The sequence below is a fragment of the Podarcis bocagei genome, assembly GCF_964188305.1.
Source record: "Podarcis bocagei genome assembly, chromosome: 4".
Classification (NCBI taxonomy): domain Eukaryota; kingdom Metazoa; phylum Chordata; class Lepidosauria; order Squamata; family Lacertidae; genus Podarcis; species Podarcis bocagei.
The window spans coordinates 41083704-41102998 of NC_138128.1; the positions used below are offsets into that span (position 1 = coordinate 41083704).

The 19295-nt window shown below is 41.4% G+C and overlaps 1 protein-coding gene across 1 annotated transcript in view; it reads right to left on the reverse strand.

Annotated features, from left to right (window-relative positions):
- Positions 1 to 1058: 1058 nt before the first annotated feature.
- Positions 1059 to 19295, reverse strand: part of STAG1 (STAG1 cohesin complex component) — a 104308-nt gene continuing 86071 nt past the window's right edge. The window contains exons 23-34 of the mRNA XM_081192529.1: positions 18148 to 18240; positions 16375 to 16549; positions 14795 to 14934; positions 13856 to 13957; positions 13571 to 13719; positions 12389 to 12517; positions 9996 to 10201; positions 7899 to 8070; positions 7137 to 7247; positions 3998 to 4112; positions 3311 to 3391; positions 1059 to 3224 (exon numbers count right to left, since the gene is read on the reverse strand). Of these exons, the coding sequence (XP_081048655.1) occupies positions 3201 to 3224; positions 3311 to 3391; positions 3998 to 4112; positions 7137 to 7247; positions 7899 to 8070; positions 9996 to 10201; positions 12389 to 12517; positions 13571 to 13719; positions 13856 to 13957; positions 14795 to 14934; positions 16375 to 16549; positions 18148 to 18240 (1497 nt within the window). The 3' untranslated portion in view covers positions 1059 to 3200. The remainder of the gene's footprint in view (positions 3225 to 3310; positions 3392 to 3997; positions 4113 to 7136; positions 7248 to 7898; positions 8071 to 9995; positions 10202 to 12388; positions 12518 to 13570; positions 13720 to 13855; positions 13958 to 14794; positions 14935 to 16374; positions 16550 to 18147; positions 18241 to 19295) is intronic.

Consider the following 19295-nt stretch of genomic DNA (forward strand, 5'->3'; position numbering starts at 1 on the left):
TTGCATGGCTTCTGGACTCTACTGGTAGAAATAGCCAAAAATGCTAAAATCTAGACACTTATCTTGGGTGGGCAGGGGTAGAAGATAAGATCCAAAGGAGCTACAGGCATTCTGTCAATAAGATATATAGGAGACCACATATCTGGAGAGATCTTTTAAAAAATAAAAATAAATAAATATTAATTTACACTCTACCAATCTTACATCATGGAACCAGAAGCCATATAATATTTGTCAAAGCCAGTCTACAATCTATTGTTTTATGGTAAGTTGTTCCATTCTCAGGTGTTTGCCAGGTGTAGAGTAAAGTACTTCACCTCATCAACTCAGACAAGGAGACAGACTTTGGAAACCCAACTCAGGTTTCTGTCCCATTTCAGCAAAAAAGATTGGCTGAATTCTGTATTTTTCTTTCACTGTCAAGTAAGGTCTCACTTACAGGAACTCCCATTTCAATGTGCAGCATAACCACAGATCTTCCAAGTTGATTTATTAAATGCTTTTTTTTTAACTTGTTATGCTTTTGTATAAATAACCACCAAGGTGGTGGCAGGAGAGGCTTGGGCAATAAGTATATTGACAGGAGAAACGAGGAATGTCTACTGAATTCTGGAGGGCTTTTGTACACACCTGTTGCACAATGATGAGGTGGTGGTGCTTTCAACGAAAGCAGGAGACTTCTGAATCCTGTACCATCAATCGGATTCTGCAAAGTTTTCTGTGCACATTACAGGTCAACAGTATCAGCCCCAATCTCAACTCCACATGCTCTGAATCTATTTACTTGAATTACACCTTAGGTATGGGTAAGGAACAGTAACTGCTTGGGGGAAATGTAAGGTTTTAAAGATGCTGAAATGTTTCACTTAAGGGTGAAACATGTTCGCTCTTACTGCAGAAGGGAAAACCCTCAATGTCTGATCTGCCCAGAATGCTGGGCATGCAGCAGGATTAGCACACTTTCATGCTTCACTATAGGAAAATATTTAGTGGAAGACAGACCAAACAGAAAGCACCCATTTTCAAATGCTTTTGTGGAAAGGACTCCACCGCACATGTGATTTTGAGGAGTTTATTAAAGGAAAAGTGAAGCATCAGTTTTAAATTGTACAAAAGGAAAAAACCTCAAATTGTAAATGTACAATTTACAGAATTACTAGCAAAACCAATCAAGGAGACACATTTTTAAAAACCTATTGACCGCAAACAGAACTGGAAACCCATTGGAGGTAACTTAGTTGTAAACGGCTTTTGTTTTACAGAATTCTATAAGGATCAATTAAAATTCAATTTTCCATATGAAGGGCTGTGGAACACAAGGTTTGTCTCTGATGGATTTAAACCACCAGCAGCTATGCCACTCTGCCCACTCCACTGAAGTGCTACTGCACCATTTGTGTCCACTGTTTTGGGAGAACTTGTACTTTGTCCTGAAGCACCAACTCAGTGACTTTAGCAACTTTTCAATTCCTAAACAACTGCCTTGCTTGAATTATTAGATGTTTTTGGCAACCAAAATTTGAGTACTGTACAATTTTTAGGAGGGGAAATCCCAACTAAATGATTAGATTTAAATGTTGTCTTTGTCTCCCAAAAGGCAAGTAAGCATTGGATGCACCTTGAATTCAATAAAAGGACCTTTATGGGAGGTAGGTCAGAGTTATTTTGCAACTGCTATCAAAAAACGCCTCTGAAGCAGGTATATTAGAACTGGGTCAATTTAGATCTGCTTTAAAGCACACTAACATTTAAACTCCAAAAAGAAGACTAGTTTGGCCTCATTTTTACAAATGTTCTTATTAACAGGAGCTGTGCTCACCTCCGAGGAACAAAATCAGTCCTTTAACTACATTAGCAGCTACCAGGAAGAATCATAATATCAAAGCAGAGTGAAAGTCCAGATCATTGAAGACACTGAAAATATCTTAGAACAAATAATTAGCTGATTGTTTTTTTGTTCTGCTTTTTAGAAAATCATTTAATAATTACTCTTAATAATGCACAGTTAACACTGAGAATGTAGCTGTATTCCATTGTAAGCTTAAGAACGTCACCATCTAAGCACAAGTTTCTATGCAGCACATACAGTAAATCTAACTGGCAAAATTAATTTACAAAAATAGCACAAAAGGGTATTTACGGCATGGAAAGTTAGACACTTCTCTATGGTACAGTTAAAATTGCTTTGAAAATGCAAGTGTGACTTCTGTCTCCCTCCTCCCACCACCCCACCCGGTGATTTGCATTCCTCAGGAAAGTTGCTGCTTTTGTACCTCAGATCTGACAGGCCATGAAATAGGTAGTAGAAACAGCAAATAGATTACTTTAGAACCACTGGTTTGTTTTTCTGAGAATATTTTATTTGCTGGTATAAGTTGCTAAAAATGCACAGAACAAGTACCAATAGAAAATGTGCTGTTTGTGTGTTCCCCTAGTGCTATATAAAATGAATGTTACACAGCGTCTGTTGGAAAAGTGGCTTATGGACATCTCTTATTTTATGCCCTCTTATAAATAAAAAATAAATCTTCTCAGAAGTATAAAATCTGGGGATTTTTTCTTTTCAGAATCTGACTTTTTGGCAGAGATGCATACACCTGACTTCTAGCCTCTTTTGCAAGAGTGTTCCACTCTCAATGGTCAGAGAGGATCTAGAAGTGTACCATACTGCTAGTCACATCCAGTGTGTTCAACAACACTTCTCCAGCCAGGATGGCCTGCTGATAGCATCACTGCTGGTCAATGGCTGACAGGCATAAATTTAATAAAATGGCTAGCTTCTAAAACATAAAAAGGCAAATGTTAAAACATTTTGAAGTTGTACAGCAGAAAAATAAAGTTAAAAAGTTTTGTTTTCATTCAATGTTTTCTGAAAATGTGTAGAACAGTGTTTATTTTTTAACCTGTTTTAATTTAAAAGCTTCTCCCCATCCAGGAAAAAAAACCTGCATTAGGACAGTCAAGGACAGGGAAACAAATGATTTGTAGGTCAGCCTTTCTGAGGTGACTGGCCAATATTCCTTGTTTCATTAAGAAGCTCCTCTTCTCTCTCATTACAAAAAGGAAATGACCTTAATAATTTGGTTAAAAATCAAACCAAATCACATCAAAAATGTGGTTTTCATATAAGCTATCACAGTATATAGGCCTTGAGCTCTAAAGAACAGAGTTCCACATTTGTATAGTGTCTTCGCCAGACTTCAGAACATTGGCATTCCAAATCCCTGGGAAAGATAATTGAGAACAAAAGTTACGCACAGGAGAATCCTTTGCAGCTCCAAGTGGCAAACAATACCTTGTGAAATCTTACCGAATCATCTTCAATGATAGCTGCGGAGTCAAAGAAATCTGGCCTCAATTCAGCTCTTTCTCGTCTGTTTCTTGAAGGGGGCTGGAAAAAAAATATTTTGTCACTGTCAGAGGCAGCGGGAGCAGCCAAGACAGCAAGCGTTAGGAAGGACTTTCTGTCTATTCCTAGCACTAACAGCAACTAATGTGAATTAAGAGCAATCTGAACAGTGAGTGGTGTAAATGGCAACACTTAACCAACAAGAAGAGATCCCTGAATATAGAAGTGAGAGATAGCTCAGGATAGGAGACCAGGGGGGCAGGGAGCCCAACCTACTATAGAAAAAACAACAACCAAGCAATAAAATTAAGAAAAAAGACAGAGCATACTAACAAAGCACAAATACAGAGAGAGAGAAAAGCAGATTGTGAACCCCCAAGGCAAGTCTGGACATGCAAGCCCCCTGAACGATCTCATCTCAAAACCGTGGCAGCCAGCTCAGAGGTGTCCTAGAGCTCAAACAAGCTCTATATTTTTTATTTCTATTACAGTACTCCTATGTGACTAACAACAGCAGCAAATTCTTGTACCCCAGTCACTGGGCGGCTTTCAACAAAGTATAAAGGGACACACCAAAAATTAAAATCTTCCTAAAACATGCTTGTCTTCAGATGTCTTTGAAAAGCCACTAAGTGAGGATTTACTGACCAGATCAATGACCATGGTGTCTTCAAATTCTTCATTCATGTCCTCTAACTGGCCTCGTGAAGACATCATTACATCTTCAAAGATGGGCTCAGCATCATCCTCCATTAGACCCCGCCTTGTTGGGAGAAAAAAGGAATATGAATACGTTGGTAATGAGATCGAACATATAATTGTTGGTCTTACTGGGCAGATAAGAGACTGAAGCATAGGATACTGTTGGCATCTGTCTGCATCAAGAGACAATGGGGTGCAGCTCTGGGGCTGAAGTGAAATCACTGTGTTAGTAGAAATGAAGTGACCTCCCTGGGGTGCAAGCCTAGGCAGAGTGTTAAGGAGGTCATCAGCTGCCCCAATGACAATACTACCTTCTCTGCCTCACTGTTGTGGTCCAAAGGAAAGCAGGGAAATACGTTTGGCACTAGTTTGGCTACAGAAGTTGCCAGAAGGAGGAATATAAGGCATCATCCAACTGTTTTTGGGACTCCACTCTCGATTTCTGTAAGGCTTACCCCTTAGCCTTTTCTTCTCCCAAGGATATGCCGCAAGCAGCAGAGATTTAGGATCAGTCTTCCTTCTCGTACATGGGCTACCTTCACATCTTGACAAGCCTCATCTGCCCCTCATTTCCCTCTACAGCAGTGTTTCCCAACCTTTTTTGGGCAAAGGCACACTTGTTTCATGAAAAAAATCTCGAGGCACACCACCATTACAGCCCCGTGACGTCAGCGCGCAGCGTCACGCCGGGAGGGACATGAATTGCTAGCAAATTACATAATCACCTCCTTGAGGGCTGGCTCATCTTCTCCGAAGGCAGAACCCCATTAATTAACAGGACAGACTCACACCATAGCCAAGACGAGGGGGGAAAACCTCAGTCATGCACAGTCATGCACATGTGGGGGCTAAATGAGGACGAAGACCGGGCAGAGAGCAGGGTTCAAATCACCCCACCTGGCCAGGACAATCCCTGGGTGCTCCCTTGGGCCACTCACCTGACCCACCTCGCAGGGCTGTTGTTGCGAGGATAACACGGGGAGAACCACGCGCGCCCCCGGGAGCTCCTTGGAGGAGAAAGCGGGCGATGAATGCAATGCACGAAATATATGAGAGGCGACCAGGTTTTGCAGGTGAGGGGCCCCCGCCAGCCTCCGCTTCCAACACCCGGCGCAACGACGCCAAAGTTTCCCCCCGGGCTCGGCTCGGGGAGCAGGGCTGCTCCCCCCGGCTCCCCTTCGCCCCCCCGGCTCTCTCTGCCGCCCACTGGGGACCCCCCTCACCTGCCAAGTCCGGAGCGCCGGTGGAAGTTGCATGCATGCATGCAGGGCGCCGCTTTGCCATTGCATTGCACTGCACTCCATGCAACGCCTGCACGCACGCATTGCCTTGCACACCCGCCAAGGGGTCTCCCCGCAGTCCGATGCGTCCCCTCCGGCGCGGATGCAGCATTGCAAAAATACCCCCCCCGACACAGCCCTACTTGGGGGGCAGCCTCCGCCTCCGCCTCTCCGCCTCCGCGGGGATCCCCGGGTTCCATCCTGCCGCCCGATCTCCGCGGGGGCGCAGGCAGGCTGTGCGGGGTCTGCGCGGAAGAGCCCCTGCCCGCCCGGCCGCCGCCGCTGCGCTCATTCCATGGCCGGGAGAAGAGCGCTTCAAACAAAACGCCCGGCCCGCCAGGCCACGCTGGGAAACGTAGTTTGTGCACCCCGCGCGGGCGCGGAGCCCAAGGGCGAGGGGACTATGGATCCCGGCAGCCCCTGCGCCGGGGACGGAGGGGGAGAGGCCGGGTGCAGGGATGGAGGGACGGGTGGGCGAGCGAGCGAGTGAGTGAGTGGCAGCCGCCAAGCCTTGGCCGAGAGCCAGGAAGGGCCTCCCCGGAGGAGGAGGAGGGAGGCGCAGAGCGGGAGGGAGGGAGGGAACCCCAGGGGTCATCTAGTGACGGCGCCCCAATCGAAAATTTGACTTTTTTTAAAAAAAAAATCTTTCGAATTTTTTAATTTTTCCCGCGGCACACCAGGCAACATCTCGCGGCACACTAGTGTGCCGCGGAACAGTGGTTGGGAAACACTGCTCTACAGCATGTGGAGAAACTGCCTTCTTGACCACTGGACCCACTATTGGTCTTGTCCACTCAATCTGCTGGAGCCTATCTTTACACGCAGGGGAGTCCCTAACTCACCAAGGGTTTGAGACCCATAGGTTACCCTCACCTGGCTTAGCTGGCCAATCAAAGCTGTTCCTGACACAGCCTGACAGCTTCTAGGAGTCTTAGGTGAGAGGTGAGTGCAGGGTGGGGACCAAAGATGGACAAGCTACACCCGAAGGAGCACATGTCCCCCATCAGATACCACCCCTCCCTTAAGCATAAGATAGGGAAGCTTGTTACTGCTCTTGCTCTTCCTCTCCACAAGGAACTAAATCAGTCTCCATTTACAACATTGTTATCCATGAACATGTGGACCTCTGTTTGATTTCCACAAGAAAGAACACCCGCCCCACTTCTCAGAAATCTTCTTGCATCTATAGAAGCATGGTCTGCAAAATTATGAGACTCAATGGATGCATAAGTGCAAATGCCTCATCTCAATTTTAAAATAATAAAAAAAGAAAAGCTTTTTACCACTGAGATGCAGATACTTGCCAAAGCACTTGCTCAACACAATTGGCTTACTGTACCACTTGTGGTTAAGCCTTTAGGTATGCTCTTGATTCTTTTAATGTACTTTAATTCTGTTCAGCAGAATACAGAAGCTTGCACATCATTTTAGCTCCATAATTTAGGTACTCCAGCACCAATCACATGCAGACATCCCAAGATAAGCCAACCTATGACATGAACTAGGGCCTGCAACAAGTCACATTAATGCAACTTTTAGCCAGCAGAAGAGACTACCATCACTGTTGCACAAGTACACAGTACAGCTGTAGTGCTCAACAGTGTTTACCAATCCAAATGTCAGTTATTACGCATACTGTGACAAGCCTTATTCCACATCATAGCTTTGTTTGTGCGCGCTGTCTATCTTTCTAGAGTTGCTGGGAGCCAAGTGGGTACTAATACAACTAACCAAATTTCGTTTACAAATCACTGAATTATTAGTGTTTATCTAACTTAATTCAGCACTGGGATCTGAATACTTACACTGCATGCCTTACACCACTTCGTCCTTTCATGTAGCTCATTCCCGTCCTGTCCTTTCGACTTAAGTCTTCTAATTTCTGTTGGCCCAGCCAAGATATCTGCATCTGAGGACTGGAGAATATGGTCACTCAGTCACAGGATGGATGCCAGACATATTTTTATGTTACCTTGAACCAGTTACCATCTCTTAAGACTAATCTACCTCACTAGGTTCTTGTGTGGATAAAAAGGGCAAGGGAAAGAAAAGAATGTATCCCACTCCTAGCTCCTGGGAGGAATGAAATGATAAAAACGTGATAGTAAAGCAGAATTACCCCCCTCGTTTTTTTACACTGGCTCCACCCTTCCAGGGTGCAGCACTTAAAGCACAATATTTTGTGCCTCAGAAAAATGCAATACTTTACCCTGGTTGTTTTTGCCATGTGGAATGTGATTGCATTATCTATCACAAGTTCTGTTTTTGTCTGGAAATCTTTTGTTTTGTCTTTTAGAAGAAAGGGGCAGTTGTGCTGCCAGTCACAACTTGGTGATATTTTTAAACAAACAGAAAACTTTAAAGAATACTTGGGAAGCTCTGCACTAAACTCCCCCTTGCCAAATTCCTTTGTTTCAGTTCAGAAATGCAAAGAACAGGAAGACTGCATTTTTATTCGTTTTATGAAAGTGAGTTTTTAAATTAAGCTTTTCTGGTAGAATTTTCATTCCAGCAGCATTTTAAATAGGAATTTCCTTTTACAAGGGAAGCATTTCACTGGTACATACTTGTGCAAAAAATCCTGCTCAGATCCAGGTTCTGACTCGTGTTCCTGAATTTGCTCCCCAATTTGCCGAGTGTTCTCTCTCAGCACCGTTGATGTGAGTTGTGGAGTCTGTAGAGCACCTGGAGTTTGGATGCTGTCATTTCTATTCAGCCAGGAGCCTTCAATATTCTCATCTGACAAAAGATAATAAACTATTACACACCACAAAGGTTTGGTGCTATTGCCATTTTTAACTTGTGCAGATAATATACCATTTATTTTAAACAGTTTATAAAAATTTAGTTTTCTGTCACATTGAACAAATGAAGGTTAATAAATCTAGCATTTTTCTTCAGGTTGAGCTCTAATGTATTACTTCTGTGCCATTAAAAAGACACCAGCTCTACAACAGAAATGTTTATTGCATAATCTATTTTTCTTCACAGACATATTGTAGGCATTAGGATTTCAGCATTATAGGGGATTTTTTTTCATATGGTGTTTGCATCATGGTTCCTCCCACCTCTGAAACTATATAAATCTCTTGGTTAATTTGAGTCTTGAGCCAAAGGGCTTATCTCCTTTGACAGGTAGCATGCTTATGTTTTTTATGTTTTTTGTTTCTTAAACTTACTGTGCTAGATTATATTGATGTTACTTTGTTGTGTCCTTTGTTTATAACCTTTTCATAATAAACCCATTTTGAAAAGTTGCATAGACGTTGCAAAATAACAAAATATTAATAATTGAGGAACCCCAAACTCCTACCCAACTGCTTGTGAAACCTTAAGCAAGCTGCTCTGCAGGATATTTTTTTTTTGAATATTTCATACCAATCTGTTTAATATATAAATATAGCATCTGGTGATCTTGGCAAGTGAATTTTGTGTCATTCCCCCAAATCCACTAATTTGCCTGACTTCTTGATACAAGCAGTATATTGACCTTTTAGGATTACTCTAAAAAATCTGCAAAGCTTTCTACATTCTCACTGCTCTTACTTCTCTTTCTCTTGCATGTGGAACCAAACCCATCTGATATACCTTCAGTAGAAGCATGCGTACACACATTTACTCAATTACCTCTATTGCTACACTAAGAGAAGGTCCCTACAAGATTTGGTCTATTCACTTTTTCAAACAATCTCAAGCTGAGATATTTGGGAAACAGGATAAACTAGCAAGCAGTCTTGCCCAGACTAATCTCAGTCTAAACAGATGATTTCCCCATCCTGGGAATCTTACCCAAGAGAAAACAAAATTTATATGCCACAATGTTTGCTTTTATAGTTTTGAGACCTGCCAATGGCTCTCTATATCAATAAAACCTTTAAGTATGAAAAGATCAGACAAACTCAATACTGCAAATATCTGAAAGACCACCTTAATCCCGGCAAGCTTTCTTGGGTGTTAAGATCAGCAGAAGGGTTCTCTCAGTAGTTCTGCTACCTGCACAAGTGCGGGGAAATAGTGGCCCAGAAGAGGGATTTCTCTGTGGCAACCCCTAAATTGTGGAACTTCGTGCAAATTCCCTACAGAGTTCTCACTTATGCTTAAGATACCTCTGTGTCCTGGTTCTTGACAGTTACTTGGTTTTGTAGGATCCATCTCTTTGATTTAATCTATCTTATTCTCTTTTGTTTAGAACTGTATTACTTGTTTTTATAATTGAGTATGTTGTTGTAACAGGCCCTGAGACCCTATGGTGAAGGGCAGGTAATAAATCTTATAAACAAAGAAACAAAGATCTGTATACTAGAAGCTACCTATGCACAATATGAAGTAAATTTATGAAAGTGCTTTACTCATACAATGTAAAAATAGGACTTTTAATGAGATTCAAAGCCACTAGAATCTCCAGGAAAGCTTTGACTAACTTCTGTGAAAAGGCCTGGGAGGTTTTTATTTTTATTTTTTGCTTTTTCTATTTCTGCCTAAATAACGGGTTGTTTAAATTTCGACCCTTAACTCCCTTGCTGTCAAATGATGTTCCAATAAGAGATGCCACTCTCATATCCCAATGTCTATTTCAATAGCGTGAAGTCAAAGAAAGTTTCACTTTTTTGTCAGGTGCAATTCTGGTCCACTAAGTAACAGGCATTCTTAAAACCCATACTTACCCTCAACTCTTTTCTTGTGAAGCGGAGGCCGGCCTTTCTTATTTCTCACTGAAGAGGCTTTGCTGCTACTGCTTCCACTATTTACAGACATCCTATCATCTTCCCCACCTGTAACTAATGAATTTCTGTAGGAAATCAGTGGAAGCCATACATCTTCCCTCCTCTCCATCATCTGTTCTGTTAGGAACTTCTCCAGGTAAGTGTGACTGGCGGCAGGAGAAGACAGCAAGAGGGTAAATAAATAAAATATGAATAACATAGTTTTTGTAATCACAGTATCAATTCTGCCTTAGTCAAAATAAAAAAATTCCTTCCAGTAGCACCTAAAGACCAACTAAGTTAGTTCTTGGTATGAGCTTTCGTGTGCATGCACACTTCTTCAGATACACTGAAACAGAAGTTGCCAGATCCTTCTATATAGTGAGAAGGTGGGGAGGTGCTACTGGAAGGAATTTTTTTATTTTGACTATGGCAGACCAACACGGCTACCTATTTGTAACTGAATTCTGCCTTAATTAGCCATCAGATGTTCTGCATTATACCAGGGTCATCTACATTCAGAGGGAAATTTACCCTGACTGTTTGTAGGGGGGTAAAGTTTCCCTGCCAATAGCTAAAAACTGATGTATTTGGGGGGTGGGGTTATGTGGGGTGGACACATATAGGGATTCCCATGTGCACATGTAACGTATTAACAGAACTGCACACACAAACACTATGAAATAGGCTCCCTTAGCTACTTGATTTCATTTTTTTCCCATCCACAAGAGCAGCAGAAATTTTCTGGTTGTTGCAGCTGGCAATATTTATATGCAGATTTAGAATATGCAGGCTCGGGCTGTGCAAGGTTATACAAGAGAATAATATTTATTTATTTAAAGATCAGTATATCCTCGTCAACTGCCCAGTGTCTTCTTCCAACCAAAGCTGCTATATAAGGATTAGATTTATTCCCAATACAGTTGTACCTTGATTCGTGAATGCCTTGCGAGTCTAATGTTTTGGCTCCCAAACGCCACAAACCCAGAAGTGTTTCAATTTGCAGGAGCTTCCTGTAGCCAATCAGAAGCCACACCTTGGTTTCCGAAAGTTTTGGAAGTCAAACAGACTTCCGGAACAGATTCCATTTGACTTCCGAGGTACCACTGTATCGCTTTTGTGAAGCCAAACTATCTTTTAATATTATTATTTACACTGTGTTCACAAATGTACTAAGCATATACACAAGGACTAAAAATCTGCAAAACCTATGTGCAAATAATTTATCATCTAAATTAGAGAGAAGAAGCCGTTTTTAAAGCATTATGCATAGTCAGAATACAATTTCAGCATCCTCAGGCTAGCACACAAACAAACTAAAGCAGGGGTCTGCAACCCGCGGCTCCGGAGCCGCATGTGGCTCTTTTACACCTTTGCCGCGGCTCCGGGACGGATACTAGCGAGGGGAAGAGGCGCATTGTGCGCCCTGACACTCCCCACTGTGGCGGGCGCTGTACTGGCTGTGACGTCGCATGGGGGCGGTGCGTGCGTTAGTCACGCACCGTCTCAACGTCACCTTCCCGCCCGCCCGCCCGCTACATTGTAAGGGGCATGTACACTGGTCACTGCATTGAAAGGGGGCATGTACGCTGGTCACTGTTTTGAAGGGGAGTGAAGAACACACACACACAAAAAAAGGTAACTTGTTAATTTAACGTTTATTTCTATGAGGAGGAGTAATTCTGAGGGGTCAAACAAAGAAATAATAAAAAAGTGACAAAAAAGTTATTTTTATAATGACGAGTTTTGCGGCTCCCAGTTTTTTTTTCTTTGGAAACGGGTCCAAGTGGCTCTTTTTGTCTTAAAGGTTGCAGACCCCTGAACTAAAGGGACTTGAGCCTGAAGACCTAGCTTGTAGAAGCAGTCCAACTCATGAGATCTTGCCAGTTCTTGCTCCCCCAACCCTCACAAAGAGGACAGGCGATCATGAGGATAAGCCTCCTCTTCTAGAGTCAAGGTACATTATTTGTTTATTACCTGCCTACATTGCTTCAGAGTATGAGACAGGATGCTATGGGAACATGGTTTTAAGAATAGATAATCCATAGTTCCCTGAATCCAAACAGTTTGAACCCTTGTGGATTCCAAAGTCAGTTACAGAAATTGCCATTACACGTAATTTCAAACAGCAGATAATTCTTAGCTTCCTGTATACAGATCAATAACATTCCTCTTTAGCCAGGCATCCAACCATTAATCTATGGCCTTTTAAAAGCGGGGGTGAGGGCGTTACGATTTTTCTGTGATCATGTTTTTAATGTTGTACACTGCCCTGGAATCTTCAGATTAAGGGTGGTATATAAATGGAATAAACAACAGCAAAATAAACATACAATCAGGAAAACAGTACTTACACTGTCTTTTTGTCCTGCCGTAGGAGTTTAGAAGAAAATTCACTAAGCACTTCCAAGAAAGCAAGGTTAGGAGGAGGATATTCTTGGCCTTTCTGATTCTGATATTTAAAAGCAAATTCTATGCCATCTCTGTAATAAGATTCAAAGGACATAACTGATTTATTTGCAACACTATACTGCCCAATAACTAATACTCTCTGTGCAGTGAGCAGCTCAACATAAAAGCCATATTTCAAAAAACAAAACAAAATAAGGAAATGGAAATAGCCACAACAAATAATTGAACCACCACCAGCAAACTTTTTAAAAAGCACTAAAGAAGATTAAGAATTTTTTAAGTCTGGGACTAAAAGAAGTATAATGAAGGTGTCAAGTGAGCCTCTCTACAGAGGACATTCCACAACCAGGACACCACCCCTGAAAAAGCCCTCCCTCAAGTATCCCACTCTCATCAAACTTCATTCTACAGGGGAATGTGGAAAAGGGCCTCTAAATATGACTTTAGAGTCTGGTATACATAGGAGGAGGCAATCCTTCAGGTACCCTGTGTCGCAAAGGCATTTAGGATTTAAAAGGTAATGCCTAAACTCTGAAGAGGACTGGGAAGCATACTGGCAGCCAGTGCATATGAAAAATGAGGGACGTAACAGGCATATTGGTCAGTTCCTTTTAATAAATCTTGCCTGGTTTTGGACCAGCTGAAGTTTCTAGACTCTTTTCAAAGACACCCCCATATATAATGCACTGCTGCAATCTAAGTAGGACACCAGGGCATGAATAATTGTTATTTGGACATTTATCTGTCCATGTAACAGTTGAGCTCTTAGTAAAAGGTGATAAAAGGCACCCCAAGCCACTGAGACAATTTCTGTCACTTTAGGCACCAGAAGTCAAATGTTCCAGTTTACCACCCAATCTGACCGAGTCTAGAGAGGGAGATGGAATTGCTATACATCCCACATCCTTGATGAGGTAAACTAGTCAAGGATTTTAAAATATAAACCTAATACAAACAAATTTCAGTGTTTCTCTCCAACACCAGCGTATTTCTCATAAGCATATATGCTGAATTCATAAATATAAAGAACAGCAAATTGCTATTATTTGACAAACTGAGACGATTCCACACTAAAAATCTCTCACACAGGTTAAGTGCCTTTTAATGTATCCCTTGCCACTCACTTGTGTAACGTGGCTACAGCCTCTCTCGTCTTGATCTGGTCCAGGCCAAAAGTAAGAGCAAACCTTCGGGCCAACTCCTTAATCCCACTGACATGGGCTGATGTCCTGTCCAAGTTAGGACCTTGCTCTTGAACAAGCTCGTTAAACAGCTAAAGAAAGAAAGAATTGAATGGTTAAAATTTTAAACGCAAGTGTTTCAAATGGAAGTCTGCAGCATATACATGGGTGTCAGCTGCCATGTAATAAATATCACAAGTTACAATTCTTGATGCCTAAGATTCTTACCTGCTGCAAACTGAGAATGAGGGTTTTTGCACACTGAATTTTATCAATTTGCCTTGTTTTACTCAGTGTCTCCTTAATTATATCCCCATAGTCATTGTAGTACTAAAAGAAAGAGAAAAAAACCACTCTTTTAGTTGTGACATGTAACATTTAGTCTTGACTATCTTCAATTTTATGTACTCTTTCTATACAGTGGTACCTCTGGTTACTAACTGAATTTGTTCCAGAGGTCCGTTCCTAAGCTGAAACCGTTCTTATCCTGAGGCGTGATTTGCTAATGGGGTTTCCCGGTGCGCAATTTCTCTTCACATCCTGGGGCAAAGTTCACAACTAGGAGCAGCTACTTCTGGGTTAGCGGTACCAGAGGTACCACTGTATTCTGTTCCCCTTCAGTTGACAATGCTTTATAGTGAATTTAGGGATTTGTGATGTGCTGCAGTGGGGGAGGAGAGGAAGAGGAAGCCCTAACGTGTCATTGGATGTCAATCAGAGGGCTGAATTCACACTCTTTGCTCCTTCAATGGAAGAAGCTTCCATACATAGAATAAGAACTCTGCTCATGGAAGGACTGTTTCCATGAGTGGCACTCTATTTCTATGAATGGAAGCTTCCTATAGATAGGGTTAGTCAGTTTCACATTGTTTGGGCCAAAGTGCTAGCAATCACTCCCCCACACCAATATATTTCAGCTGTATTATTACTAAAAATCTTGCAGGATTCATTAAACATAAAATTATAGCGTTGGAAGGGACTCCAAGGGTCATCTAGACCAACCCCCTGCGATGCAGGATTCAAGGATAATTAAGACTAGACAAAGTACTAATGCTGTCCAATAAGAGTATCATTCAAAACAAGGCAAAACCACGTGCTGGAAGTTAATGCAGTTCACAGCACAAATCTGATATTATTATGAGAAATGAAACAATTATGGAACTATACCTTCATATAATGTTTGAAGATATCAGCTGCTGCATGCATGTCTACAATATCATAAATTATAAGTTTGCTAAAGGCAGCCAAAAGGTTTCTTCTCTTGTGTAAAGCTTCAATTTTATTAGCTTCATCCTCTTCATCTCCCTCTAGACATTAAAGCAGTAAACATATTTGTTACCTTTGAAACTGACATTGAACTCTACTTCACAAATTCAGCTGGCACTCAATACAATTCACTAAAATATGACTGGATGGTTTAAGGGGGATCACAGTCAGACAGCAATTTGGTGAATACTCAAAATGAATTATGAGTATTGGTAGGAGTTTGAACTCTGGAAGCTGAGCTCTCATTGTAACCAAGCCCCAAATTTGACATTTTGACTAGTCTAGTAGTTGCATTTGCACATCATAATAAAGCATGGTTTAGTGAAATATGCATGAGAAACAGCAGGCTTTAGCTCACACACTCCCTCCACCCTGTGGCTGGGAGGAGGTCCTCAGAAGCTTTTAGTCTGAGTTTTAGATAACAGTCATGCTGTCTGACACAACGAATTGTGGTTAATGTTATCCGTGGGCAGTTTCAGACAAGCCAACTTCAAACCCTACTTACTGGAGCTGTCTTGTTTGAACTAGCTGTGGTTAGTTTGAACACAATTCTACATCTGGATGATACAATGAACTGTTGCTAAATGAAACTGAAAATAAATGCTTTCAAAGTCCTCCTCATCCATTACATGGGAAGTGGTGATGGGAAAGCATGTGAGCCCAAGGCTTCCTATAGCTTATGCACATCATGAGAAACCATAGATTATTATTACATGTGAAGGCGGCAAGAATATCAAGCAAGTTTTTTTTTTAAAGGAAGGATAGCGAACTGAAATTCTATGAAAAATTATAACATCTCAAATTGTTTTCTTTTACTAATCATAATTTTATTTGTTTGCCACCTTTCTATAGTTAAAACTATGACCAAGGCAGCTTACAACATAAAATATTTATATAAGCACAAATGAAAGCAGTCATAAACAATAAATAAAAATACCTTAAAAGTACACAACCAAACTGAACAATTTCCACATAAATCATAAGCTCTAAAAATAAAGATACCCCCTCCTAAGCAATACTCCAACTGCGCGCACCAAAACACTATCAATGCAATATAATCACTTCTGATATTACTTGTAAGACACTGGTGTGCAATGAGTGGTAGCATATACAACAGTGATGGGTGATCTGTGGCCTTCCAGATGTTGCTGGACTGCAACTCCCATCACCCCTGATTACTGGCCATACTGCCTAGGTCTATTGGGAGTTGGAGTAATCTAGAAAGCCACAGGTTCTCAATCTCTAATTTACAAGCTTGTGGTATGCTCATCCTCTCTGTGAAACAGATGAATTACTAATGATACCACATTTCACACTCCCATAAAGTAACCTAGAAACGGGGTTTAGAGGACAAAACCACTGATAAGGAAAGATAAATATGGGGAAATTATAGCCCATAAATGAAATAAACATGATAAATGGGTAAGGTGTGTTGTTATTGAAGCTATGTGCAAGTATAAATCAAGATAACAAACATTTACCCATGCTCTGATTCTCATCATCCTGGTCAATGAAGACATGGTCCATTACAAAGCTAAGGAGTTCAGACTGGAGCCCTGAATCTGGATTAAACACCAAAGGTTGAAGACCCTCCCTGCCTCCACTCATCAGCTGGTGGCTAAAAATCATCAACAGATCACAGAGCAGCATGAAAGCCTGGAATACAAAATAACTGCAGTCAATCACTCTGTAGACACCAAGAAAGGCTCAGATTCCAAATGAACAATCTGAAGCATGAGATTTCAACACAAGTATTTGGTGGATCACACAATTCAGCTGTTGCAGAGGCGAACTGCCAATTAAGGGCAATGTTGAACTAAGGAAAGCTGCTTTAGATGAAGCAGCAAGTTATTATTGACTTCTCTAAGTTATTCTTCAGCAATAACGGGGGTGCACATGTTGAAAAGGTTCAAAGCTGCATGGGTAATAAATCCTTGCCATTACTTCCCAGACAGCTGAAGAAAAGGTGTGTAATAGCTACTATAAATATGTGTGTGTGTCTATATCTATTTCTATATCTGTATCTGGAAAGAGATTCCTATTACATCCCAATGCCTATGCACCATTCAGGAGCAGCTTAAAAATAAGATCATAGATTTCATGAGCCAAACCAATGAAGATGTTAATGGCATAATTTACCTTCCCCGCATCCACAAATTAACATGTTTGTTTGGTGTTGTCACATTTCCACGAATTATTCTAGATTGGACACTTACCGTATTTTTCGCCCCATAGGACGCACCTAGTTTTTTTTGGGGGGGGGGATAAAGGGGGGGGGAAATCCCCCCCCCAGGCGTGGGGCTGGCGCGGGGGAAGCCCAAGCTTCCCCCAACCCCAGCCCCGAGAACAGGCTGCTATCCACAAGCCTAGGGAGCCAGGCGGGAAGTTGCGCCGGTCTCCCCAGACTTGCGGAGAGCTGCGTGAAGCCCGGGCATGCTCTTCAGCACGCCCCAGGCTTCGGAATGCAGGCAGCTCTGCCCAGCCCTCGGGAGACCGGCGCGACTCCCGAGGGTTGCGCAGAGCTTCCTGAAGCCTGGAGAGCGAGAGGGGTGGGTGCAAACTGACCCCTCTCGCTCTCCAGGCTTCAGCGAAAGCCTGCATTCGCCCCATAGGATGCACACACATTTCCCCTCCATTTTTGGAGAGGGAAAAGTGCGTCCTATAGGGCGAAAAATACGGTAGTTGCTTTTTTAAAGTACAGTATGAACTCTTGAATTCAATGAGAGTGGTTCTGACATTACATTAAACTTGAGTGCTTATGAGAGTAAAAGGAAGGAAGCATCAAGGGAATGAATTGTCCACTGAATTCTGAAATGACACCTAGTTCTCGAGGTTACTTGCAAGTAATTTTAATTAATTCCTTCTGTACATTTAAAGGTCTGATGAAAATAAAGGAAATCTAATTTTTGTGCTGCATGACATGATAAAAACAAACTCTTTGCAATGAAGACACTTAATCTTCATCCAGAATCCAGTAAAACAAAATGAAAGCATCTTTGAATCTGTGGCTAATTATATTTATCCTCTGTGAAAGTTGTCCACAACAAACAAAAATGACTTTGGTAGGCAAAAAACAAAACACTTTTGCAAAATTTAACATGCCTGTGACTTTATTATTCATGTTAATCAAGGAGTGTGTGTGTGTGTGTGTGTGTGTGTGTGTGTGTGTGTGTTGTTTTAACATGGTGTAAAACACAGCTTTAAAATATTTACTTAAGTTTGACATGTTGAAAATTTGTTGAAATTTCTTTTACCTCTTCTTTGACTGGAGTGTTTACATTTGATAGACACTGTTGGCAAACAGCCAGAAATGATTTCACTGTTTTCCTCAACACCAACAAATCTTCCTGGAGCAAATATTAAACAGGAATTAATTGTTTACATATTAATCAAAGTTTGTCTAGTCAAGACCAAAATAAAAAAAGGATTATAGTAGGATTACTGAACAAACCCCCAGTCCATCAAGACAGCTACTGAGACAGACAGAAAGACAAAAGATAACTAAACCAAATTACACTATTTATAAATAAAGTAATTTTTGGCCTAGACAAGGCTTGCAAGGTGGTTCAGAATCACTTTTTTAAAATTGTACTATAGCATGACAGTAAGTTACAGAGACCTGTTAAAACCAGAGCCCAAGTAACAGGCATATAGTATGAAGGGACAGAAAAATATAATTTGTATAATCTAACAATACAATATTTGGGAGTTTTGTGTGTGTTTCTTTAAAGTGAAAAATTTGTGGAATACTGCCAGTTTCAGCAGATGGGGCTACTCAATCCTCTCCTCTTCCCAAGCTGCCTTGCTCCCCATGAGGTAAAAAACCAAAATAGAAACACCACACACAATAGAAACAGCCTCCTCTGAGACTGTTGATGCAGTTATTCTGGCCTTAACTCTGCAAAAATAGGAAGCTTTACTATCCATGAAGCCCATCATAATCACATACATTCTCAAAATTAGCAAGTTAAGACATCAGGGAGCAATGAGGTATAACAAAGAGAATGGATGTTACTTTTGCTGCAGACCAGAAAGCTCAATGAACAGATATGACTAATACCTTGATTGAAAAGTTCATACCTTTACATAGGCACTCAGACAAACAAAAATAACAGAAAGATCCTCTGCTTCAAGCGTGCTTCATCAATAAAAACAATAGAATAATCTATAGTTCTAAAACACAGCCAGCAAGTTAAAAGTGAAAGGGTCAGAATATAAGAGCTGCAACCATGAACAGGCTCTTTAAAAACCACTAAAAAGCACGGGAGAACAGGACAGGCATCACTTAGTGTCCAAAAGATAACAGATAGTACAAAGGACTAAAGAGGTAGCTTGATAATTTGGTTATCAAGCATTCCCTTAGAGGCAGGCCTTAATTCACATGAAGAAGTACAGTAATAGG